Source organism: Trichomonas vaginalis, chromosome V, assembly GCF_026262505.1.
Source record: "Trichomonas vaginalis G3 chromosome V, whole genome shotgun sequence".
Lineage (NCBI taxonomy): Eukaryota > Parabasalia > Trichomonadida > Trichomonadidae > Trichomonas > Trichomonas vaginalis.
Window position 1 is genome coordinate 9,633,103 of NC_067207.1, and position 26,825 is coordinate 9,659,927.

At 31.3% G+C, this 26,825-nt stretch overlaps 8 protein-coding genes across 8 annotated transcripts, besides 3 other annotated features; 3 read left to right on the plus strand and 5 right to left on the minus strand.

Moving 5' to 3' along the window:
* Positions 1-261: 261 nt before the first annotated feature.
* On the plus strand, positions 262-7,037 carry TVAGG3_0307630 (BEACH domain-containing protein family; the record flags this gene model as incomplete). Its single annotated transcript, XM_001313324.1, has 1 exon — positions 262-6,852. One exon carries the CDS (start codon positions 262-264, stop codon positions 6,850-6,852), a length of 6,591 nt encoding a protein of 2,196 aa, XP_001313325.1.
* Positions 7,038-7,187: 150 nt separating this feature from the next.
* Positions 7,188-8,421, minus strand: TVAGG3_0307640 (spectrin binding; the record flags this gene model as incomplete). The annotated part of the gene is made up of 1 exon (XM_001313325.1): positions 7,201-8,421. The coding sequence occupies one exon, from the start codon at positions 8,419-8,421 to the stop codon at positions 7,201-7,203; it is 1,221 nt and encodes a 406-aa protein (XP_001313326.1).
* A 76-nt stretch (positions 8,422-8,497) lies between these two features.
* Positions 8,498-8,532: a terminal%2Cinverted (terminal inverted repeat of Kolobok-5_TV transposon ID:TVAGG3_0307650).
* Positions 8,498-8,637: a mobile genetic element.
* A 177-nt stretch (positions 8,638-8,814) lies between these two features.
* Positions 8,815-9,534, plus strand: TVAGG3_0307660 (cupin domain-containing protein family; the record flags this gene model as incomplete). Its single annotated transcript, XM_001313326.1, has 1 exon — positions 8,815-9,534. One exon carries the CDS (start codon positions 8,815-8,817, stop codon positions 9,532-9,534), a length of 720 nt encoding a protein of 239 aa, XP_001313327.1.
* Positions 9,535-11,291: 1,757 nt separating this feature from the next.
* TVAGG3_0307670 (guanylate cyclase protein) lies at positions 11,292-16,161 on the minus strand (the record flags this gene model as incomplete). Its single annotated transcript, XM_001313327.1, has 1 exon — positions 11,378-16,156. One exon carries the CDS (start codon positions 16,154-16,156, stop codon positions 11,378-11,380), a length of 4,779 nt encoding a protein of 1,592 aa, XP_001313328.1.
* A 3,082-nt stretch (positions 16,162-19,243) lies between these two features.
* TVAGG3_0307680 (actin binding) lies at positions 19,244-21,287 on the plus strand (the record flags this gene model as incomplete). The annotated part of the gene is made up of 1 exon (XM_001313328.1): positions 19,364-21,268. One exon carries the CDS (start codon positions 19,364-19,366, stop codon positions 21,266-21,268), a length of 1,905 nt encoding a protein of 634 aa, XP_001313329.1.
* A 423-nt stretch (positions 21,288-21,710) lies between these two features.
* On the minus strand, positions 21,711-23,032 carry TVAGG3_0307690 (uncharacterized protein; the record flags this gene model as incomplete). The annotated part of the gene is made up of 1 exon (XM_001313329.1): positions 22,520-23,011. The coding sequence occupies one exon, from the start codon at positions 23,009-23,011 to the stop codon at positions 22,520-22,522; it is 492 nt and encodes a 163-aa protein (XP_001313330.1).
* A 125-nt stretch (positions 23,033-23,157) lies between these two features.
* On the minus strand, positions 23,158-24,342 carry TVAGG3_0307700 (uncharacterized protein; the record flags this gene model as incomplete). The annotated part of the gene is made up of 1 exon (XM_001313330.1): positions 23,158-24,342. The coding sequence occupies one exon, from the start codon at positions 24,340-24,342 to the stop codon at positions 23,158-23,160; it is 1,185 nt and encodes a 394-aa protein (XP_001313331.1).
* A 151-nt stretch (positions 24,343-24,493) lies between these two features.
* On the minus strand, positions 24,494-24,895 carry TVAGG3_0307710 (BTB and C-terminal Kelch family; the record flags this gene model as incomplete). The annotated part of the gene is made up of 1 exon (XM_001313331.1): positions 24,494-24,895. One exon carries the CDS (start codon positions 24,893-24,895, stop codon positions 24,494-24,496), a length of 402 nt encoding a protein of 133 aa, XP_001313332.1.
* Positions 24,896-25,158: 263 nt separating this feature from the next.
* Positions 25,159-26,201: a mobile genetic element.
* Positions 26,202-26,825: the final 624 nt, after the last annotated feature.

A 26,825-nucleotide genomic window follows, 5' to 3' on the forward strand; every position in this document is an offset into this window, starting at 1 on the left:
GAATAATTCCTTAGAAAGAACTATCTCCCAAAATATTTTTTGAGATCCATATTTCTTTTGATTTTTGCATTCAACTTGTAAATTTCGATTAATTTTTAGTGTGTGGTTTATTTGATCCTGATTAAGCCAGATAAATGGATAAATTTCAATAACATGACAGCTTGTGAACTCATATTTTTATGCAAATGATCTTTTTAATACATAATACACAAGATGTTTTCCAAAATTTTCTGTGATCCAAAGTTTTTTATTTCTTCAAAGATGATTTCTTCTAACCAGCTCATATCATATTTTGAGCTGGTTCAAGAGATTAAAGCCAAAGACGAATGCCTGGTTAATCTGGAGAAATCATTTTTGCAAAATATACCGAATTTAACACAGAATGATAAAGAACTTACTAATTTTAAATACGATGGAACAAAATCAATCGAAAAATTCATTAAAGATGCCAATATAGTATCCAATTGCGCCAATGTTATTATTCCAACTCTCACAAATGCAGCAGATCAAACGATATCCATTCAGATTCTCTTAGCAAAAATCATTTATCTCTCATTTTCTCTTTTAGATTTGAAAGATTATACAAATATCGATGATAAATTTTGCAATTTTATGTCAGAATTAGAAAAAATTAATTGTTTGTCAACAAAAAATAGCGATCTGATACAACTAGCTTTCGCATTAGTATCTATATATTTCACTTCTTATGAACGATTTATCCTATCTTTACGCACTTTGACACATTTTTGCAAATACCTTGAAACAATGCCACCTTTTGATCAAGGCAGTTATACTTTCATTGCCGCCATATTTGCGAGAATGCCAATCAATCTAAATCCCGATTTTTTCGACGAATTTGCAGATTCAATTTTAGTTTTATTTGAAAAGAAAGCACCATATTTGATGGTTGAAAAACCAACCACGCTTGTGGATTTATTTACATCATCATTTCATCGTTTTGATGTTCGATCTCTCAATATTATTTCGAGTTTTTCTCTTTATTCACAATGCGATAACCTATTAGCAATGTACGCATCGTTACCATCGATACTTATCTCAGAGATTAGCAAATACCAAATGTCATACACAAAAAAATACCAAAATATTCCTTCAGCTTATGAAGTGAAATTCGACCCAAATAGGATATTCAAAATACCTCTCAACATTCCTGAAATATATACATCGTTATCTTTTGAAAAAGTCGAAGATAATATCACATTATTAGACGTTTTTCATCCAAACTTACAATCAATCATGAACAGACTAAGCGACGCACTCACAAACTCATCAATGTCGGCAATTATGAACTTTATCCAATCTTACGGCAAAATTGTAGATCTGACATATCAAGCACCGAATACTATCTATGTTTTAGCTGGTTTCGTATACATAATGAACCAGATTAAAAATCTGTCTAAGACAAAATCGATAATTTCAAAGCTTTTGTCGTCAATGTTATTTCAATTGAATTATTCCGTATTTACATGCGAAGATAGTGATCCAGTACTCGGCCTTTTACGAAATATAGTGATTAATCGTATAGTTCAGATCGACCAAATGCTTTTGATGCAGATTTTAGCACTTGGAAGTACAAATCCGCACATGTTCGTAGAATTTATCCTGAGAATATACAAAACTAACGTTGCTCTTGACTATACAATCTTCGCGCATGCAAATCTAGTGTCATTAATACTAGATGTTGGTACAAAACTTTCTGAGATAAAAGATGTCACTTTTATTGATCAAGAAAAAGTAATTTATTTTACTTTCTTGTTCAACTGTCTTGCAAACAAGAGTTTTCTTCAAGTTGCATTCAGTAATATTGATTTCGTCAGAGTTTTCCTAAATTTAGGAAAAGATTTTTCGATGCTCACCAAGATCTTCAATGTTTTGAAGACATTGTACATAGAAGAATGTGATACATCAGCTTTAGAGAAGTATATGACCAACTCTGACTTCTTTTTGAGTGATTTCGACTTAAATTACAAAGAAAGAGTCGTAAAACTCATCGAAGACATCTACGTTTGCCATCCAAACTCCCAACAGAACTTGAAACCATTAATCATCAAAATAACAGAACTTTTAAACTCCCAAAAAAGTCAAAAAATCATGATGTCACTTTTGGAAATTTATTCTCATAGAAAAGAAGGTTTGTCTGATTACGAAACAATGACATTATTCAATTGTTTCAAAACTTTCTTTAGACAAAAAGTGCCAAAAGACGATAAAAGTGACACCCCAAAAATTTCAGAAGAAAAACCACCAGAAAAACGAAAAAGGGAGAAATCGCCAATCAAGAAATCAAACAGTGGAATGGTTAAACCACCAGAACAAACCAAAAATAATTTGAAACGATCGCAAAGTGACATTTGTTACAAAAATTGTGATGATAGTGATGAAATCGAAATTAACAAGTGTTTGCAAGCGAAAGTATTAGCAAAGATATGGGAAATATGCTGTGGATCAACAGCTGTCATTTCATTACAACAAGCACATTTGTTCCAACCTTCTGCTTTACCTCTTTTGTTTTTCTTTTATCGAAAAACTGACAAATTAATTGAAATTTTTCTGGATCAAATTGAGTTTTCTTTCTTTAACTGCTACAAATTACACGAAGGATTCGTTGATTACATAATTCTTAAATACCTTAGCTCGTTAAAGAAAATTAAGTTCCATAATTGTTCTCTAAGACTAGAAATTTCAAATATTGAGAACGCTCTCAAATTAATTGAAACAATTCAGAAGTTTACAAGTGATAATTCAATACTTTCTTTGTATCTTGATATTATTAATGAAAATCAATCTGAAAATGTTCTGAAAATTTGCCAAAGTTTGGAATGCAGTTTGACATCCACTTTTTCAATGTCAAAACCGTTATTTAGTTTAGGATTCATGGATTCACAGTTTGTAACAAAAACAACAGAAAAACTGTTTGACAACGGTTTTACTGCAAGTTTTATTGTTAAAATTGCTCATAGATCTCTTAATAGTTTTAACCTTAATTTGTCACTTTTTATGATTAATGATTCACAAGGTAATTTGTTGAGAGTTTTTTTGAGCAACAACAGTTTGATGATGGTAATAAAATTCAACAGAAAGAAGATTGTTGCAAACTTAGCGAGAAGTTTCTTATCCGATGAATGGATCCATATAATGATTTCTGTTTTGATTGATGATACAAATGGAATGACCGTTTTCCCTGTAATTGATGACAATTTGGTTGACGCAGTCCCTATAAAAGTTAAACCAGTATTCAATCAAAATCTTTCAATTGTTTTGGGAGGTTTTGACGAATGTGAAGTGAATCCGGCATTTTCTGACACGCCCATCGGAATTACACATAGTTTTTCATTCTTCAACAGACCGTTGACTGATGAAGAATGTGCTGTTCTCAAAAATAATCCTTTGGACACGAAATACAATCCGATTTTGACATCAATGAATTTTTCGAAATCTGACGGTTTTGTTTTACATCCTTCTACTATTTGTGAAGTTTGTTTGGAGAATAATGTTACAAAAACACTTGACAAATTCTTTGAACAAAGAAAAGATGTTGATGAAAATTTAACTCTTTCTGTTTTTGGCATTTTACATTTAATTTATGAAAAAATGCCTTCAGAACAATATTATTTATCTCCTGATCTTATTAGTTATTTTTTCCTGTCTCATACTGATCCAAGCTTCCAATTATTTAATGGACAATTGAAGTTGTTTAAAGTTTTGACGATGACGATTATTAAACAAAACTGGCTTGACAAAATTTTGTTGAATCCCTTTATTTGGGACAGAAGCAAAGATAGAGCGATGATCTACAAAGTAATGACTTATAATATGATGTATTTCGATTACAATCATATAACTCCAACAACTGTTTTGAAGTTCATTAAACTTTTCTATCAAAGCGATTACAACAAAGAATACGAACATTTGTTGACAAAAATCGCTCCTCTCGCAAACAAAGAACACATTACATGTTGGTTCAGCCAAGCTGTGTTCTCAAAGGATTTGAAACTGTTAGCAATTCTTAGAGCGCTTATAAATTGTGATAAGAATTTGCTGATTTCGAATCAATACAAAAAACAATTTATGAATTTCTGTCATTCGCAAATTTTGAATGATAATGTTTATATAGTTGAAGCAGCAATTATTTTGATACACCAGATGTCAACAGAACCTCAATTGATGTCTTTGGATTATTTGAATAGTGCTTTCAATATATTGGTCACTTCACCTCACCTTAATGAAGTTTTTCATTTACTTTTAAGTGATTTGAACAGTTATCCAAATCTGTGTAATTTCATGTGCATTGCAGCATTGCAATTAGGAAAGAAAGCGATCAAACAATATTCAGTTTTGATGTATCCGATTAGTTGCATGCCATCTTTCACGAAACAAGTAATTTTGGACCAGAATTGGTTTGTTTTCCCATTGATCATGTCATATGAAGCAGATGATTATGATGGAATTATTAATTACATCATAAAATTGCTTCAAATTTCAAACAACTTTTTGACAGATGTCAGAAACATGACAGTTTTTACTTTATATGCAGATAGTTTGTCTATTCCTGGCAGCAAAAACAGAATGATTGAGTTATTGACTTATTTGATAAAGAGCGATAATTACAATACAGATGTAATGAACAATTTAGTTGAAATGTTGACTCTTTTGACTTTGTATCATATTGGTAATGGAATTTCAAATGAAAACATTGATAAAACTTGTGTAGAAACAAGAAAGACATTTGCATTGATGCCAACAAGTAATCTCTTGAATTTTGTTAAGTTGGATTTAACTAATTTTCCTTTAATTTTCCAAGCAATCGTTGAAGATGATGGAAACTGGAGTAATTCTAAATTAGGAGTTTTCATTTTGACAGTTGTAACTGAGAAACAGTTGAAGACAAGAAAGATCTTCAATGTAATAGACAATTTCATTGTCGGGAAAAAGAACACGGATATAAAATCTTTGGTCGAATCTTCCCATAAAAACATGATAAAAATTGTCACCGCTGCCGTCAAAGATTTCACATCGAATTTGACTGTTTCTATCCAATTTGTTAATACTATTATATCGAATGTCAATAGAATGCACTACACAGAAATGTCTGAACACACGAAATTCGTTGTTTACGTCAAAGAAAGAACAAAGAAACCTCCGACATTGAGTTTCGACAACACTTTGACTTTGACATTTCTCCACAACAAGATGAAATTGAAAGAAAACAAATTGCCACCTCACAAACAGAAGAAAAAGAAGAAACCCCAGACATTGGTTTATAGTTGTCAACTAAAGAAAATTGATGATAGTTTAGACAGCCAATTCTCCATTTATCAGACACAATTCATGATTTCAAACAACAAGAATTATATCTTAGAACATGACAACATCGAATATTTCTTGTTGAGAGGTGAGTATTCATTTGAAATCATTACTAATGAAGGAAAATCATTCTATCTTCAATTCAACAGCAGCGAATTCGCTGACATTATGAAAGTAATTTATAATTGTGTGATGAAGAACGCGAGAATTATACAAAGATCTATTTCTTCTTCTTCGTTTTCTGCAACAAAAACATTGTCGAAATGGATTAACTCTAAGTTATCCAATTTCGTGCTTTTGATGCATTTGAACATTTACGGAGGAAGATCATTTAGAAACAGCACAGATTATCCAATCTTTCCAAGAGTTTTCGATGAAAAATTCCGGATTTTGGAAGAATGTCCTCCATTTGAAAACGAACACAGAGGTCCTTTGACAGGAGATTTCTTTGAGAGAATAACAAAACATGATATTGTGAATCCAGAAGCTTTTTCATTTGCTGAGAAATATGAAGATTTTCCAAAGAATTTCTCTTCTTCTCATGACTTCATTTTCCAACATAGATTGGCACTTGAAAGTGAAAAAGTTTCTAAATGGCTTCCTCTTTGGATTGACCAACATTTCGGCACAAAATCACACTTCAATTCCATCATTTTCGGTTCAGTAAAATCGAAGAAACCAATCACTATTTCTCCTGGATCTTTAGATGACGAAAAACTTTCTGTTGAAAATGTTTTCCGTATTGCGAATTACAAGAGCAAAGTCATTTATATTCTCAACGACGGCTCTGTAGTTAAAAACAACAAAGAGATCGGAAAAATGACTATTTCTGATGACCTCATTTTCTGTCCACTTCCATTGGTTACATATGCTTATTCTAGATCTCAGAAGTTAATTTGGACAATTGGAAAAGAAGTCAAATCATTTTTCTTCCCGTACAAATGTTGTTGTTTCTTCATTCTCAAGAACGACAAAATCTGTTTCCAATCGAGTGAAACATCACTCAGTTTGCTCGACACGAATACGAACGAAATCAAGATGATCTGTTCTCTTAAGAATAGAATCGTTAAGTGCACAGGAAACAAAGTTTCTCGTTCAATCATTGTTGTCACTGATGATTATTTAGTTCATTCTTTCGATGCAAAAGGAAAATTCATCAATTCATACGATGTAAGGAATGAAGTCATTTCCATTCTTCAGGCTGGACAATTAGGACATGTTATCATTAAAACAAAGACAGACATTGTTGTCCTTTCATGCTCTTGCTTTGAAGTGAGACGCGTTCCTCTAAAGCACAAGATCTCTCGTTGGTTTATCCAACAAAATCTGAACCAAATGGATGTTGTTTTCTTCGAATCAAACGAAGGAAAAATCTTCGCATTCCATCCAGTTCGTCCTGATGAAGTCACTGAGATTTGTAGCTCTCCAGGAGGAAGCATCATCGCTCTCGATTTCAACAGAGAAACAAAGATATACTCGCTTACATTCGACAGCGGAATTATCAAACATTTTAGTTACACCATAATATAACTTTTTTTTTATTTATTTTTAGTATTATTTTTTATATTGTTTTATATTAAAAATCTTAATATAATTAACTAATACTTTTAACTGTAAGTTCAAACTAAAAGTGTGGAAATTAAAAATCACTGTTTGAGTACTTTTTGGGACTCTATTTGTCAGAAACAAATAAGTTTATTCAGTTGTAAACTTTCTGAAACACACACATAAAAAAGGTCATTTAATTTTTTTGACAATATAAGGTTTTGTGCCAGAAAGTACTCGATTTTCATCTCAAACAATGTATTTTTAAAAATGTTCTATTTTTTGTCAACCTTATATCACAAAGATATTCATAATGAAATAGAATATTGTCGTTTATTTTGATATGTAGTATATATTTCCTGGGAAGTCAAAAACATTTGTTTCTAATATATCTGCCCCACCAATGTTCTTTCCAAATTGGATCAGTTTAAATGATACAAATTTATCATCCGATTTAACAATAAATTTCCGAATTTCTCCTGCTTTACATTGAGAAGAATAGACTTCATGAAGAATCTTTGTTTCTCCATAAATTGTTGTTCCTTCAACTCTCCATAATTGAAGGCGCAAATTATAATTACCTGGAGGTGTTGATCTTATAATGTATTCGAGTGGTTGAATTGCATATCCTTGCTTCAATTTCCACTCAATCCATGAATTTGGAATATTTTCAGTGCAGAATAATTCATTATTTGAATTATTATTTATCGAATAAATGGAACCTTTTCCAATTGATGATGCTGACATTTCTACATTTCCAGTTTGGAAGAAATTGGATTGGTAAGATATTTTAGAATAGTTATTTGGTTTTCGAGCCTTCATTATCGAATCACAAAGATATTTGACAATGTATTGGTAATTGTATTGATTACAAAATTCTTGAATTTCATTAAAAATGGCTTCACTGCATAATTCAAATCGAATGTTTTGAATCAAAGGGAAGAAATCATTATTTTCTTTTACTAATGAAATAATAAAGTTTGCAACTGAATCTTCATCAATACACATCAGTTTATTGTTACTAAATATTCTTTTAAGGACTTCAATTCCGATTTTTTCTGAAATTGATTTGAGTTGTGATTGATTTATTAGATAAAAGTTTGATGAAATGAAATCAATGCATTCTATGATCTTATCTTCTAACGAAATGTCAAAATAGATATCGAGAAGTTCAATGCAATTAAATTGATCTAATTTTTTGTTTTCAATGATGTACATTTTGTATGTATCAACTAATTCTTGGATTTCAAGAGCAATTCCGACATGGAAAAGATCTCTTAAAACTGTTTCGTTAAATTGGACTTCTGTACGTTTGTATTGAAGTATGTCTGCTAATGCATTATACGTACCTGTTGATTTGATATCGAGATTAATTTCAATTTGAGAAATGTCACTGTCTAAAAGGTACTGAGAGAAAAATTTTTGAGAAATTGCAACTGCAAAAGCCTTATTTAGCTGATATTCTATGCCATTTATTATAATCATCGCTTTATCTTGTGTTTGATAGTTATTGATCCTATATAATGTCTGATCATTTAGCTCTAAAAGCGTCATTTTTATTGAATATTATTAAAAATTCACGCCTGTAAATCTATATTGGTCGGCCAAATAAATGCAATCGTTTTCTTAAGGGTGCCCTATAGACGATAGACCACCCTCAGAAAAGCACTTTTAAGGCTATTATATTGAGAACTAGAATCCGGATAATCCATTCATTCGAGTTCTAATAAGGTTAATTTTGTGATGTTTACATTATCGTTATAGGGCACCCTTAAGGAAAAAAAAATTGAGAAATCAAAATTTTGACATGTGTGAATTCACACCTTGTTCGGAAATAGAAAGTCACCAAATTATAAATTTATGATTAAATGTAGCAAAATAATCTCATATCATGAAATGAACTCGTTTTCAAAATATTCATCTTTCGAAAAAAATCATTTTTTTGTGATGTCAACTGATAGACCGTACGTGTTTATCCACGTCATTCCATCAATGGATGGAAAGATTACAGGAAACATCTTCAAAACACAGAGTCTCCTTAACTTAAGACCTGAATATTGGAAAACTAAATACAATCATGAACATGATGCCTGGTTAGTTGGAAGAGCCACATTTGACTCAATATGCACACATAATGAGACAGTAGATTTGAGCAACATGAAAGCAGAATGCGAAGAAGGAGATTATATTGCTAAAAGAAACCTTGACATGGTTGCAATTGTTGTCAATCCAAAAGGAAAGCTCGGATGGAAGGAAAATGTCGCTCATTACTGGGGCCATGACTCAGACATTATTGAAGTTTTGATAAATCAATCAACACCACAATACAGAAACTACTTACGTAGCATCGGAATTTCCTACATTATGTGTGGTGACCATGATGTTGATTGGAAATTGATGTTTTCCAAATTGAAGAATGTTTTCAACATCAAAGCAATTTGTGTCCAAGGAGGCGGAATGATCAATTGGTCACTCATGAGAACAGGATTAGTTGATGAACTCTCATATGTTATTGCTCCAACAACTGATGGAAGAAGCACTGATGTTTCTTTCATCAGAAGAAATCCAGAAGATACAGATTCCCCACCTCTTGAATTTGATTTGATCGATGTTCAAAGAGTAGGAGACAATGGTGTTTGGTTAAGATACGCTCCAAAGAAAAATTAAAAATTTAAAATTGTGAAAATTCAATATTCTATTTTTATTTATGCAACAAATCATTTGTGTTAAGGATGTCAATTTGGAAGAAAAGTGAGAAAATTCCTAAAATTCTAAAAATGAATTTTCCAAACGTACTTTTTTATCTCATTTTTTTGATTTTGAAAAAAATTTGGAGAGAAGAACTCTTCGTTTTTGAATTTTGTCACGATGGGTTTAAAGTATATTAGACACATGTATTGATATTACTATTTTTGTATATTTTGAGAGAAAATCCCTAAAAAGTGAGAAAATCCGAGACGGTTTGAGAAAATATATAAACTATTGAAAATTTGAATTAAACTTCTAATTTGGAAAAAAGAAATTTGGAAAGAAGAAAATTCAAAAATCGAGATTTAGACTCAGTATCAAATGGAGAACAAAATGTTTCTTCATATGAAGGAAAAATTTTCTTGAGAAGAAATAGAGTTTTTAAAATTTTATTGTATGTAATGAAATAAACAAATATTAAAATTATTTTTTGATAACAAGAAAATTCCCAACAGAAAATATTTGAGACAAAGAAAAAAGAAAATTGAAAAATATTACTCTCCTTTACATTTCATGAGATTTTCAATTTATTTTTATAAAATTGACAATTTTATACGTTTAGATGAAAATAAGTGATTTTGCTTGAAATAAAAATTATTGTTTGTTTACAGCTATCAAATATATTTTTGCTATTTTGATTAAAATTTGTTAATCAAATTAATAATTTTTTTCTAAATATTTAAATATCTGGATCACTCACTGATACGATAAATTAAACGATAAAAATAATACAAACTCAACTAAGTTTCCTGTCTTTCAACCAAAAAATATTATGCAATTTAAATTAAATTGTTTATTCAAAGATAAAACAAAGATAAAGTAATTATAATTATCATATACTTTATGAATAACTCTCTAATTGGATAAGATTTTCGTACAAATATTTTTATTAATATCGATAAGAATATGTTTACCTACTATCACCATATGTCGATAAACGAGAGTAGAGTGATTTTTATCATCGAAACTTTTTAAAAGCTGTAAGCAGGAAGTAATAATCTTGTTTTTTCTGAGTTAGTTGTAGAACTATTGATGCCCGAGTTATCATTGTGATGCAGAAGGATATCAATGTACTGACTGAAGGATATGAATTGAATTGAATTTTATTGAATTTCAATTTGATCAAAATTTGTTGAAATGATATGAATGTGTCAACTTCTGTATCATTCTCCTTCACTCCTTCCTTATTCTTTCGAGAACGAAGCTAGCTCAGCTTTCGCTGAGCGAATTGACACTTTTCATGCCCTAAACGTACATACTCTCAAATTTATCGAAAAAATCAATACCACCTAAACTAGTATATTCTTATTTTAAATATGATATTATCCTTATATTCCACACTAAAATTCATTTAAATCAACTTTTAAAAAAGTTCGAATCCTGCGCGTCTCACTTTTTAAATTTTCCAAATGGAAAATTATATTCTCCTAAAGTGAATACAATTTTCCAAATTGACTTCCTTATTTGTGTAAATAATATTGCTTATCTTTTTGCATTTGATTAAAATTAGATTCAAATCAGACAAATTGTTCAATATTGAACCGAAATTTATACTATTGGAAGTTTTAAAATATAACATATCCCATGTTCTATCATTATTTTTGACGAAAAATGGAAAATGAGAAATTGTCAACAAAAAGCTTTGAACAATTACGAATGACATAATTGAGATGATTTTCTGAATACAAAACAAACAAAATGTTATTAATATGCTAATAAATAATGAATATTTAAAATAATATCAAACAATTTTATAATAAAATTAATTTTGAGGTTGTTTTTGTGTTTGAGTTTCATCCATTTCTTGTGAGATTGAGAAGAAACTCGACATTGCAAGAGGACGAACAACATAAGCTGTCTTCTTGCCTTTTCCTTTGAGTTCGATCTCTCCTCTCTTTTCTACATTGTAGTTCATGTTCGAGATGAGATCGAATGTTTCTTGTGAGATCTGGATTGTTCCAGGAACAGCTGTACTCTGCAATCTTGAAGCAACATTGATTGGGTCACCGATGATGTCGAACACTGGTTTATCTGTTCCTAGAACACCAGCAATAAGAGGACCATTTGTATTCACACCAATTCTTACCATCAATGAAGCATTGAACTGATTGTTTGCTTCTTCTAAAACCATCAATGCTTCCAAAGCGAAATTGATGACTTGTATTGCGTGGTTTTGTGGATTTTCATCTGGATTGAACAAACCACCAGCAGCCATATAAACATCACCAATCAATTTGATCTTTGTTATTAATGGATATTTCTTTACCAAAGTATCAAATTTGGCGAAAATTATTGACAAATGTTCCATGATTTCTGCTGGAGTCAATGTAGCTGCGTAATTACTAAATTTCACAATATCAATGAAAATAATTGTTGCCGAAGGAACTGTGAAGTTAATATCTGTTTCTCCTCTATTTAATCTTACAACAATATCTCTTGGTAATATCTGATACAATAATTTTTCACTTTGTGCTTTAGCTGTCTCTGCAACTTGTCTTTGGCGAATTAACTCTGATTCATTCCTTAATATTGCAACAAATGCTTTAGGAAGATGTGAATTTGTATCAGGAATACCAATCAATGTCACATGAACAGGTAATACTTGGTCATCATCAGTTACACCTTGGAATGAATGCATGTAAGTTAAAGCGCATTGACCTGTCTTCATCATTTCAACTGTCTTGTAAAACTCTTCATTTGCGCCTTCACTGAGAATTGTGTTAAATGGCTGACCTAATATTTGATCTGGTGTGTAACCAAAGATATCTGTTGTTGCTGTATTGATTGTTTCAATGTTTAAGTTCTTGTTCAAGAAGATAACTGAGTCTTTCGAAAGATAAACAATAGATTTCGTTGGTGCCATGTCTTCAACTTTCTTTTGATCATCTTTATGTGTGATGTAATTCATCATTGGTTGAGATTGAGATAACATCAAAGGAGCAACTCTTCTTAATTGTTGCAATTCTCCTTTGTACATAATCTCAATTCTTCCAAATGCTGAATACAAACCAAAAGTAATGATGATAGAAACACCAATGCAAGCAACACAAATCAAACACATATTTCTTCTGAACTTTGACAATTCTTTCTTTGCTAATGAGTTAATTGCTTCTGTTGATTGCCATGTTCTTTCGATAATATGTGTATTTGTTAAATGGAAAGCGTTTGCCATATCAGTGTCTTTTGCAAGTGTTGCATTTTCTGGATCTTGCAAAACCAAATTCAAATAAGCAAACAAAGAAGTAATGACTGAATCCAAACTAGAACACATATAGTCACTGTGATCAACAGAATCAAAATTATCTGTTACACAGTAAGCACGAATATTGTATTTATCGATATCATCAGTAAATCCGATGCAGCTTGGATTGTTTTCGCCACCTCTCAACAAGTTATTGTTATCATCAATCAAAGCATGTAATGCTGTATTTGCAACTTCAACGTATGTTGATCTGTTGAATGCCATTTCTGGGAATCCTTTTCCAATTCCAACAGAAAATATAGACCAAATAACTGCCTGCATTGCATCTGTTGATCTTGCTGATGAATAAAATGCCCAGTAGTTATAGTTGTTGTAGATTGAGTTTTGGTTGATGCAGACGAAAGGAACAATACGGAACATGACAGCATTAATTACTGGTAATAGTGCAAAGAAATACAATGAATTTGTTAACATAATTTTTGATTTCATTGTATCTTTCAATGTGATTTCTTCGCTGTCAATTTTTGATAATGATTTCGAAGCTGTTTCTCTTGTTGGCTGATTCAAGTTGACTAATAAGCCATGAACACTTCTTAGTTCCTTCAAACACAATGCTAGATACAAATATAAAGGAGGAATGGTTAAAACAGCGTACAAACATGGAATTAGAATCATTAACATTTTGTTTAATGATCTGTCATCAACTTCTAATGTCTTCAAGAACTTTAATATTCTAAATGAAAGCAATCTATAATAAGTATTGGAATTAGGAACATTTGCAATTGTTTCACATGCTCTATCATCATTTGCCAAAGCATCTGGTGTTGATGTATGTAAACCACTCAAATATTTTGCAATTCTGATGAATAATTCTTTGAGAGTTTCATTGTAAGAGTTCTTCATCAAATTGATACCATTGCATTGGTAAATAGGAACAACAGTATCAACGAACTCTGTAAAGATTACTTCTATTTCACGTCCATCCTGTGCCAAACCCATTAAATCATTCATATAAATACTTAAGTTATTCGTCATTGAATCACTGAATCTTGAAACTTCTCCATCACCATCTTTGACATCGATTTCATATGGTGAACCACTTCTTACATTGACTTGATCAATCATTGATGGTTGTATTGCACCTAAACCAGCAAGCATCTTCATGATTGATGATAAGAAACTTGCGTCTAAATTGTATTTAGTTCTTCCGATATTGATCAATCTTTGGATACTTTGTAATCTTTCATTGTATCTGTTGTAATAAAAAGCAATGAAGAAAATAGATAAAACAACACAAAACAAAGACCATAATATGGCACCATGCAAATGTTTGTCATATTTGATCTTTCTGTTTTCAAGACAGTTTTGGAACTCTAATCTCAATCTGTGATAAGTGAAACAGTTTCTTGCAACAACTTCTTCAATTTCCGGATCCAAAACACCATCAATTGTTCCTGATGACATATTGGAATTCTTGTTAGAACTATTTGATAAACTTGTTGAATTTGCACTGTCGTTGTTTCCTGTTCTTTTCTGAATGAACTGGCCTTGAACATTCATAACATTCTTCTTGAGATATTCTGGATAAGCTCTAACTAATGATCTGAAAGAGAAATCTACAACTAAGTTCTTTCCTTGCTCAAGAAGATTTGCTCTGTGTCTCATCTTTACGCCTTCTTTGAAATCCATGGCTCCTTCAACTAAAAATGATGAATAACTCTCGCAAATTTTGACATTATTTGGATAATGTTCCATTGCTTCGGAATAGAGTTCTCTTACATATTTAGTTCTCATCTGGATATCATAGAATACATTCATTTCATCAGGACATGTGATCCAAAACTTTCTTACATCATCAATTATTGTATTTGCCTTTGTTTTGAGTGCCATTAATAATTCGGCAACTTCTCTTGAAGCTGATGATTGTCTGAGTTGCTTAATAATGTTAATTTGGAACATTAAGAATCTTTCTGTGAAATTCAGTGGCATTGTACATGTATGGTTGAAGAATGAAGATAAAAATCTGGCTTCGCATGGATAGAATGAAAGGAACTGTGTAATAATAGTATACATGTGTGCTGTTTTGTGGTATTCTGCAGCGAACTTTATCAATGACCAGTTCAAGAACAAATTACATCTGTTTGCTAAGCCAATTCTGAAGTACATCTCGCATTTGACTGATGACCGATCTAATCCAAGTCCATGGTAAAGATGTCTGAGCTTTTCATCAACAAGATTGTTTCCTGTGAGGTCAATTGCGTGATCTCTTATATCTGATTCGTCGATTTCGATCGTATCAAGAATGTCGAAGTCAAGCATTCTGCAAATCTTCGCAATGCGCCATTTGAAGATCAACTTTGAGATAATAAGGCAAACAAAAAATGATGATACAGATGCGACAAGTAAAATCCAAAATCTGATGGAGAAATTGAATAAATCGAGCATCTTGATGACATCAAGAACATTAACTGCCATAAATAATGCGCAGAAGAAATCATTCATCTGGATATGAGAAAATGGGAAGAAATAAATGTTGTAAATCATGAATATATTGTAGGCAATCTTCACAAGCATCACAATTAACATGAAATAGTTTGGAAAGAAATCGGCAATATACGAGACAAGCATGATGAAAGCTGGTATTGCAAGGAATTCAAAGTGGAATACGCCAGACCAGCATGTTATATGGGAAGATGGAATGTATGGCAAGCTAGCCGAGAAATAAGATTGGACGTGGTGAGCGAAAAGAACAATGACGAAATAGATGAAGGAAATAGCAGTGTATACAATGTATGGTGTTGTCTTATCCTTAATTGCGTACTTAAGAGAGAGACCCAACCAACTCGTTATTGGCAATAAGGTGAGCATTGGGATAACATCAAAGCATGTTCTAGCAAAGTGAAGTAATATTTTGTTGAAACGGCGTATCTTGAAAAAGATAAACAGCTCTAAGCCAAATGAAAAAATAAATAAGAAAATAAGGATAGAAAAGAGAATTAAGCTGACTGTAAGCGAACTAACTTTCTGGGAGATCTCTGAGAGAAATGCAATTCTGTAAATCCATAAGCCAATAACGTCATCGATTTTATCTGTGAGCTTTAGGAAAGTGAATGCGGGCCATAGAGAGAACGCAAAGATTTGAAAGAAGATATGTATCACAAGGAAGTGCTCAATAATACCAGGAACTTTGCCTGTTTTAAGCATTTCATTGAGAAGTGGGAAAATTTTGTCCATTACAGAGAATTGAGCGGATACAATCTTTTGCCTTTGTTCATTGGATCCTGTTGTAGACTGAGAACGGGAATGCAAGATGGAGGCAATCGAATCGCCTGCTTTCATTTTCTGGTTATCTGAATATAGATTGAATGAATAAATTGAATAAACTTTTTACAATCCGAAGAATTGAATTTGTTTATAAGTTAATTTTAAACTTATTGGTAATATCAATAGGAAAATTCACAAAATTGCTTAAAAAGCAATAAAGAATTTAATTTATATGAATAACAAGTATTTAGATATAGGTAAATAGAATAGATAGAATCTTTCAAATGTATGAGTATTGAATGTTTGAATTTGACTGAAAAATTTGAAAAAATTGGATCTTATTGAATTTTAAGATATTATTTACAATATCAAATTGCGTGATTTTAACTTGATTATTTTGAAATGAATGCAATTGAAAAATGAAATTCATTGAGAAAAAAATTATTTGAAAGACTTTGAAGAATTTTTATAATTTAATTTATTAATTATTATATATGAAGCTAAGGATGTCAATTTGGAAGAAAAGTGAGAAAATTCCTAAAATTCTAAAAATGAATTTTCCAAACGTACTTTTTTATCTCATTTTTTTGATTTTGAAAAAAATTTGGAGAGAAGAACTCTTCGTTTTTGAATTTTGTCACGATGATGGTTTAAAGTATATTAGACACATGTATTGATATTACTATTTTTGTATATTTTGAGAGAAAATCCCTAAAAAGTGAGAAAATCCGAGACGGTTTGAGAAAATATATAAACTATTGAAAATTTGAATTAAACTTCTAATTTGGAAAAAAGAAATTTGGAAAGAAGAAAATTCAAAAATCGAGATTTAGACTCAGTATCAAATGGAGAACAAAATGTTTCTTCATATGAAGGAAAAATTTTCTTGAGAAGAAATAGAGTTTTTAAAATTTTATTGTATGTAATGAAATAAACAAATATTAAATTATTTTTTGATAACAAGAAAATTCCCAACAGAAAATATTTGAGACAAAGAAAAAAGAAAATTGAAAAATATTACTCTCCTTTACATTTCATGAGATTTTCAATTTATTTTTATAAAATTGACAATTTTATACGTTTAGATGAAAATAAGTGATTTTGCTTGAAATAAAAATTATTGTTTGTTTACAGCTATCAAATATATTTTTGCTATTTTGATTAAAATTTGTTAATCAAATTAATAATTTTTTTCTAAATATCTTAAATATCTGGATCACTCACTGATACGATAAATTAAACGATAAAAATAATACAAACTCAACTAAGTTTCCTGTCTTTCAACCAAAAAATATTATGCAATTTAAATTAAATTGTTTATTCAAAGATAAAACAAAGATAAAGTAATTATAATTATCATATACTTTATGAATAACTCTCTAATTGGATAAGATTTTCGTACAAATATTTTTATTAATATCGATAAGAATATGTTTACCTACTATCACCATATGTCGATAAACGAGAGTAGAGTGATTTTTATCATCGAAACTTTTTAAAAGCTGCAAGCTGGAAGTAAAAATCTTGTTTTTTTTTCTGAGTTAGTTGTAGAACTATTGATTCCCGAGTTATCATTGTGATGTAGAAGGATGTCAATGTACTGACTGAAGGATATGAAGTGAATTGAATTTTATTGAATTTCAATTTGATCAAATTTGTTGAAATTATATGAATGTGTCAACATCTGTATCACTCTCCTTCACTTCTTCCCTATTTTTTCGAGAACGAAGCTAGCTCAGCTTTCGCTGAGCGAATTGACACTTTTCATGCCCTAAACGTACATACTCTCAAATTTATCGAAAAAATAATACTACCTAAACTCGTATATTCTTATTTTAAATATGATATTATCCTTATATTCCACACTAGAATATATTTAAATCAACTTTTAAAAAAGTTCGAATCCTGCGCGTCTCACTTTTAAAATTTTCCAAATGGAAAATTATATTCTCCTAAAACGAAAACAATTTTCCGAATTGACATCCTTAATGAAGCCTGTTAGAAAATTTCAGAAAGTTATTGAAAAATTGAAAGGAAATTTTCAGAGCTTACGCTTCGATAACAAAATAAATGTATTCATTATCAAAATACAATCTAAAAACTCCAGAAATATTTAAAAATAATTAATGATATCTGAATATAGAAAAAATTTACACTAACCAAATAAGATATCGATACCTAGTACCAAAAATTAGTTTTATTTTAACCAACTTTGCCATCACGATATATCTATTTTAAGTACTGGCGTGCTGTTGTCCATTCAAATCAGTTCGAACATAATCAATTCAATTTCTTTTTTTGAATGATTCGAGTAAAATTGAATTTATTGAATAGAAAAATGCTATATTAGCATTTCATATTGTTATTTAAACTATATTTTGTAGTTTGCATTTTTAATTTATATTTCAATTTGTTTCCTCGATTTCAATACCAATCTTCTCTACTTTTGAGGAAATTGTATGAATCAAAAGGTAATGAGAGCAATAGTATTTTTACTAGAATATGGAATATTCATAAGGAATAATGAGAATTATTCACTAGATCGCTGGCCATATATGATTAATTCATAAATGAAGCATGAATATTATTTTTATCCGATTGTCAAGAGGTATTCGAAGAATGTGCATGAAAAGCACATAATCTCATTTTCAGATTTTTGTAATTATATAATTAATGAATTCTAATTACGATAAAAAGCTGCCATGAATAGTTTTAGATAAAAAACTATTTGTTAATGGTTCTTAATTCATTGATAATGTTGGCCAATAATCGACAGATTAATTCAGAAGAATTCCAATAGAAAACTGAGATATTAATAGTTACTAAGTCTTTTTAGTGAATTTTTCTTTCTCTTAAAGATATTATTCAGATTTCATTCTAGTTTGATCAATGCATATCCATGATTAGAATTTCAATCTAAGCATACCAAATAAAAGTCAGAATAGTACTCTATCAAAAGCTTTTAATAATGAATAATTTTATCAGATCTTAAAGGTCTTTGTTTGAAGGCTGATATATCAAGGCAAACTACATAGATAATGTGTGTTGAAAGTTTTCATACGTTTATGAAATTTAGTTGCGACGAGCTCTTTATTCAATGAAATAGAAAAATTGAAAGAAAAATCTATTCAATTTTCTAAATTAAATATTTTATGTAACGTTCCAACTTTATTATAATTTGAATGATAATAATAATGGTAATTTATTGGGATTTCATACATCTATCTCACAAAAAGTCGAGTTGACTCCATTGAAAAATTAAGTTTACAAAAAAATATTAAAATGTCAGTACCTCCGCCACCCCCACCGCCTTCACTCCCTGCACCACCACCTCCACCGCCTCCAGGCACACCAAATCATGGAGGTGGAGGAGGATTGGTTAAACCAACTGATGATGCGTTGCAGGCAATGATCGCAAAGAGAAAAGCTAACGCAGCAAAGAAGCCAGCAAATCCACCTCCTGAAAAGCCACCTCCAAAGAAAGCTGCAGGACCAATGGATTTGAATTCTTTACTTAAAGCAAGATTCAACAAGAATAAAGCTCCTGAACCAGCCCCACAACCAGCACCAGAACCTGCTCCTGCACCTGCCGCTCCAGAGCCAGCTCCTAAACCTCAACCAGCAGCTCCACCACCAGCTCAACCTGCCCCACCACCATCTCTTCCTCCTCCACAAGCAAGCCAGCCTTTGGCTCCTCCACCAGCAAAACCACCAATACCACCACCAAAATCGAATAACCATGTCCCTCCTCCACCAGCAATTCCTCCATCTCCACCAATACGCCCTCCGGAGTCACCTGAGAGAGAAACAAAGCCCGCTGTAAAGCCAAAGAAAGAATACTTTACAAACGCTCAAGGAAGAAGGAAGGTACTTTTCCATTCGGACTCTGAGTATTACTCAGACGAATTCTACTATTCAGATGATGAGCTTAAAGAAGAAATCAAGAAGAGAGAAGAGCGTGCAATACAAAGGGAAGTTGAAGAAAAGAAGAAGAAGGAAGAACGTCCTCCAGTTGTCATACAAGTTTCCCCGCCAAAGGAAATCAAAGAAGAGGAAGAGCCTCAGGAAAAAGAACCGGAGCAGGAACCCAAAGAAGCATATGTTCCTCCACCAAAACCAAAGAAACAGAAAGTAAGGCAAACACAAGAAACAGATGAAGTCGAGCAAACAGCAGATGGCAGAGTCAAACTTCCGATCTTTGAGTCGAGCTACAGAAAAGTCAGTAACGAGTTCAATATTCAAAATATTTTCACACCATTTGTTAAACAGCGCGATGAGATGCACAGACATGCAGAGAATGCAGTTAATGCATTCTTAAAAGATCCTCAGATGACAATGGATGAATATACCAATGCAATCCATGAGTTTGTGACAGTGTTCCAACGTAACATTATCACAGCTTCCAAAGATTTCCAAGAAAATATTGCAACAAGTATCGAAATGGTCCAAAAGCTTGGGGAACAAGTTGACAAAGTCAGAAATAGCTTTGAAATTGCCCGCCAAGATGAATTGGAAATCTGTCTTCAAAGTTTTACTCAGCCATATCCAAAAGTAGAAAAGAATTCAATCCCAGACTTCATCAAACCACGTCCACATAGCTCTATTTACGTTTGTTTACCGGGTGTTGGCATTAAAATGAACAACCTCCAAGAGTTTTGCATAGATCTCAATACAGCAGGTCCAGAAGATCTCATTAAGACACTTCCTCCAGAAGGAGAAATTCCGGATTTCTTCTCTACACCATTCAACTACTTTGATCTCGGCGAGTCTGTCGATATGAAGGATCCATTCGAGTCAGAAAATATCGTCGAGACAAGGAAGAATATTAGGCCGTCATCCAACACAAGAACAGGATATGATGATGAAGCGCTTGTCAATGCTGGTGAAGCACCCCCTCCACCATCAGCACCTGGTGCTGGAATCCCTCCACCGCCCCCGGTCCCAGGAAATGCCCCTCCTCCACCACCGCCCCCACCTCCGCCTCCTGGAGCCGGTGCTCCGCCACCGCCACCTCCTCCTGGTCCTGGCCTTGCACCTCCCCCGCCAAAAGCTGGAGGCTCATCTTCACCACCTGCAGGAGGCCTCGTAAAACCAACCGATGATGCTCTTCAGGCTATGATTGAAAGGAGAAAGAAGACAGCAAACAAAGTGAAGCCACCAGAACCAAAACTTCTCTTCCAGAAGTAAACACCTCCATTAATTTCAGTTATAAACGCATTTTTTTTAATTGAGATCTCATATAAATCTAAATTAGGGATTTTAGTGTTAGGATTGTCATTAAATTGTTAATATAATAATTACCAAGTATATTTATTGGCAAAAATACTGAAATTAATGTTGAAATGAAATTAAAAACTTTATTTGATCAAATTGATACCAATATCATAGTGCACTATGATAAATATAATATAATCCAAATCAATTGTCTCGGAAAATAATAATTGAAAATATGAATTTTAAAACTTAATATTAGATGAAAATTCATCTGTTTCCTATTAAATCGATGCAATTGATGAACTTTAAACCAATTCAGGAAAATGAGATAACAAATTAATTTCTCTTCGACTTCTGATATTAATTAACTTACAAATGTGATATTCACATGCTTGAAATAAATATCTCAAAATGTAAAGATAGGAAATAGATAGATTTTTATTCTCTAATAATGAAATTCTATTTTTGGCTTTGCAGGATGAAATACATTGTTCTGCATATTGTTTATATTTCATCGATTGCATACCTGTCTTGATTCTCGATGTGCTCTCGACACTTTTATTGCCGATAAAAATAATCGTTCATTATTATCCCTTCTGCACAGGTTATGCTTCTCTTGGTATATCTGGATTGGTGCAAACTGGGGAGATATGAACTGTGAACTTTCAGGCACGTATAAAACACATTTATGCGTTGCTCGATAATTCACAAACAATTTTCTTACTTTTAGTGCAATAGCAAGGTAATTTTGTGCGATCCACATGCTCTAGATTATTGTATCAGCAAAATTTTGTCAATTGCTGAGCATTTTTTTGAATTTTTTTTAAAACAATGAAGCAAATATTGAAAGTTATTCAATATCATTAGTATATGTCATCATGATCTACTTGTAGGCAAATATTATTTGCGTATTTCGCTTTGAATCGTATTTTTTCTGATCAATATTAGCAATTTTATTTGTAATGCATCGATCATCTTGTTACTTTTAAATTAAGATTGTACGTAAGTATGGTTATCTTATGATTGTAAATGGCTAAGTTTTCTTTTGGATCAAATGGAAATGAATAATAATTCTAATCTTTTTGTAGTTAATTGTGTTTGGATTGGTATTAAAACGGAATTAGACTTTTGGGCATAATGATTGCTGCTTGATTTTGCTAAATTCTGAAAAATAATATGCAAAATTTTGTGTTTCTTATATAAAAAATATGATCAAATAATTTCCTACGTAAATGTAGGGAAATTGTCTATAGAGAAATTTCCAGAAGAAGGTAAAAGTAAAAAATCATCAAATGGCTGATAAGTTGGTGCAGTAATTGCGGATAAAGTAGCTATTACTCTCAGAGTTATAACTTTGCAAGCTGAATTCATTGCATGATATAAAGGAAAAGAGAATTGCTTTGGACTTCCTATTGGCATGCTATATAAGCCTATTCTTGATCTTGCAACTGGTCGTATTCCTTGCCCATTTAATTGAAATGAGCATAATGTAAAATATAAATAGGATTTTCCTATGTCATGGAACTCCAAACATAGGCGAAATGGAAACTCCCACTGCGGTTTATCTGAAAATGCTACTTGATTTGTGCTGAATGGCTGTGGTGCTCCATCACATGAAACAACTAGCCACATGCCATTTTCTACTTCATTACTGCTCCATATATAGTCTCCATCCTTGATAACTATATCAAGAATCCATGTTTTATTCGGCAGCATAAATTACTTGGCGGATTCGGATAATTTACAAGGATTGAAATAAATTTAAGATTTATTGATTTTTGAAATGCTCTTGGGGAAAGTAATAAATACATTGAATCTGAAATATAAAAAATATAAAATTGAAACAAAAAAATAAATACAATTTATTCAAGCATTTCAAATGAATCAGGATTAAGCTTATCCATAAAATGTGCTACGCATAGACGAGCTGCTCTCCACTCTTTCAGTTCATCACCGACAAACCAAGTTGATTTGTCTTCTCCAGCGAACTGAATGATTTCATCCATTGCGGATTCGGGAGTTACAACACGAGGCTTCTCAACAACCAATGGTTTGTCCTCTGGAACAACAAATGAAGGGAGAAATTGTTCTTCTTGAATTTCGGCCCAATTGCACTCTCCATTGATGTCTAAGCCTTGTCTGAGCTCTTTGCCAAACTCAAAGTGGGAATCTTCCTTATTTGTGACTGATCTGTTAACTATATTTATTAAATCTTCTCCAGGAAGGTCCATGGCCTGGGAGAATTGAAGTACGTATTTTTTGTATTCTTCTGCATCATGGGAATGTATTAATCCTTCAAGAGCTAAAATTAAACAAAGATCTAAGCCATTATGCATTGAATCTATATTTTCTGCACACGAGGAAGGTCGTGGTGGTAGCCTAACTAATGTTTTATGATTCTGAGGAATTGGTTGCTTTTCTAAGAAATCAAGAATTTGCTTTGATTCAAATTCAGTAAATTCCTTTGTAGCCATCTTCATTATACTTGCAGATAGTAAATCACCTTCACTAACTGATGTTTGAAGTGTTGTTTTTCCTGAAAATTTAAATGGAGGGAAAATTCTTGCTGCGACGATGTAAATTCTTCCAGCAAGAAGGGATAAACGTTTAGATCTTAACAGTTTCGATTCATTGTCTATTAATTGCTTAGAAGTTAAACTATCTGGAAATTCGAAATCGGTCGCTGGTAAAGTACATGTTTCGATCTTTTCAATAATTCTAATGAATGTAGAAGCTGATAAATTTTGGAAATTTGAAAGTGCTTCTGATTTTCTTTCTAATGTTTCGACTAAAGATTCGATATTTTCTGAATTTGAAATTCTAAGCCAAAAAACTAAAAATGTATCAATGTTCGATGGTTGATTATCAACAATATATTCGAAAAATTCTGATATAGCTTTTATATCGTTCTGTGTAGCATTTTTACTTATAATGTAAGCAATTACACCCGATGGTTTAGCTTTAAACTCATCAGTGGAGTATATTTCCTCATAAATGTTCTCATGACCACTTGTAATGATCTTTTCAATTTTAGGAAAACACTCCATTATTATTGACGATTATTTTCAATTCAAAGTAGAAACAGGTATAAATTTCTTGATATCTTGTTCATAGTGTTAAGATTAATATGTAAATGGGTCAATTTAAGAACAACAAAAGAAAAATGATATGTTTATTAATGATTGCACGAAAAAATGGTTAAAATTTTATTAATTCTCCTTTGAAGTCAAAAACAGTAATACTCAAATAGTCCCGATTCTTTGAATCCTTTCCTGTTTGTGTTATTTTGAAAGCAACAAAATAATCATTAGTTTGAAGTGGAAATTCCTTGATTTCATTGAGTTGAAATTCATAGTATTGATTATCTAATACAATAGATGTTCCATCTTCTTTGATACCTTCTAGCATCCATCTTCTCAATAAACTACAAGAAAAACCATATGATGATCGTAGAATATATGATTTTGGTTTTAATTTATATCCCTTTAGATCAGCTTTTACCCATGAATTAGGTTCACTCTTTGTATAGAAATTAGCATTATCTGAATATGAATTTATATTGGATAAATTTCCACCAGCAGATGAAGCAGTCATTTCCATTTTAATTTCTTTTGAAACTTTTTCTACAATTTTTGGATCAACAAAACTAAAACTATGATTTGATATTTGAAATTGATTTCGAATCAAATGTTTTTCGAAAGATGCAATAGTTTGATTTGAAATTTCAAATTTATTTCTTAATTTTGACTGATAATGTTTCAATGTTTCATTATAAATAGTTAAAAGACTTGATTCATAAGAGTTTTCAACTGAAAAATTATAAATCTCGTCATAAACTTCTGAAGAACAAAATTGTAAATTAAGGGTGCACCCGTATGTACGTTTATTTGAGAGGAGGAGGATTACCCTCTCAATTTTGAGGGATTCGTTAGTTTATTTTCTCGATGAATATGCAATAAAATTTGATTTTTACCTTATCAATATACTTCATATAATATACACATGTTCATGTAAAAACTTTTTCCCAAAATCCTCAGGAATTAAGGGATTTTTGAATTTTAAGAATTTTTTTCGAATTTTTTCGAAAAAAAAAATATTTTCAGAACAGCCTTAACGGCTAAGATTTAGGAACAATGTTAAGTATCAAAAAGAAAGGAGGTCTGATATAGACAACATATATCGTTGAAGGTTGAAAAAATCTCTAATATTTGAGCCCAAAATTTCAAATTTTGATTTTTTGAAAAAAAGAGGCCACCCGTATGTACGTTTATTTGAGAGGAGGAGGATTATATTTTTGAAAGGGTGAAACATTATGAATATGTTAATTATATAATAATATGTATTATTATAAAAAAGAAAAAATAAAGCACGTTAAAATTTTTCTTTCTTGATTTTTTACAAAATCTACTTAGAATTATGCAAAATATGACTAAATAATTATAAATTTCAAGTTAAATTTTAATTTTGATAAATAATTTAAATTTCAAAATATCAAGTTCAGTTCGACTATGTATGTAGTAATTCCTCAATAAAGTGCCAAAACCCTATTAAAATATATGAACATTTTCAACATTTTAATGTTTTTATTTAAAAATTTGATGGAATATGAGCTTCAAACAATTATTATGTAAATAAAAATAATTAAATATATGTATTTATTCGTATTACAACCGTAGTAAGTCGATTCTTCCTTTCTTCTACTGAGTTTTGAATTTGATTTCGAATTGTAAAGAGATTCAAAGGGAAAATACTAGCGGATAAAAACTACCTCCATGAAAGGGTCATAATGGAGTCAAGTTGTATTTTTTGATATTTTTTGCTTTTCGAGCCTAAATAGGTAGCCAAGATAATGCCTAAAAATAAGGTTCTAAATTCTGAAGTTTACATGATCCTCTCGTGTGCACCCTTAACATAACCAAATAAATCAAATAATGTACTGTCTCTTCTGCAAGTATCTAAAAGTAACAAACATAGTTTGTCTTCATTTTCTATTTTCAGTTCTTTTGACTTCAAAATTTTTTCACAAAATTCAAATCCATTTTTCACAAAATTTGTAATGATATCATCATCTTTCAGACTGTAGAAATGTGATGAGATGTGCTCAATGCATTCATTCATTGTCGTAGAATCGTTTTCGTATGCAGAAATTTCGTACTTCCTAAAAACGTTTTCATTTGTGAGAGATTTGTCTGATTTAACATGTTTAGCATATATTTGTATGAGTAGTTGATTTCCAAAATATTTGCCGATTTCGAATATGTCATGATAATGTGCTTCATCTGCTTCAAATTCAAGTTTTCTTGTTTCAATAAAGTTTGAAAGTATATCAATTGAATCTTGACATGTAATATCTAGATGTGTGTTCAATGATGTGATTGATTTATCAATATAATATTTTTCTTTGATTAATTCTGAAAAACAAATCGCTGAAGACTTCTTTGTGTTGATGACTCGATCATTAATATTGATACGCAATGTACCACATTCCGTAATAACATGTGCACGCTTTAATTCATTGCACAATTTCGAT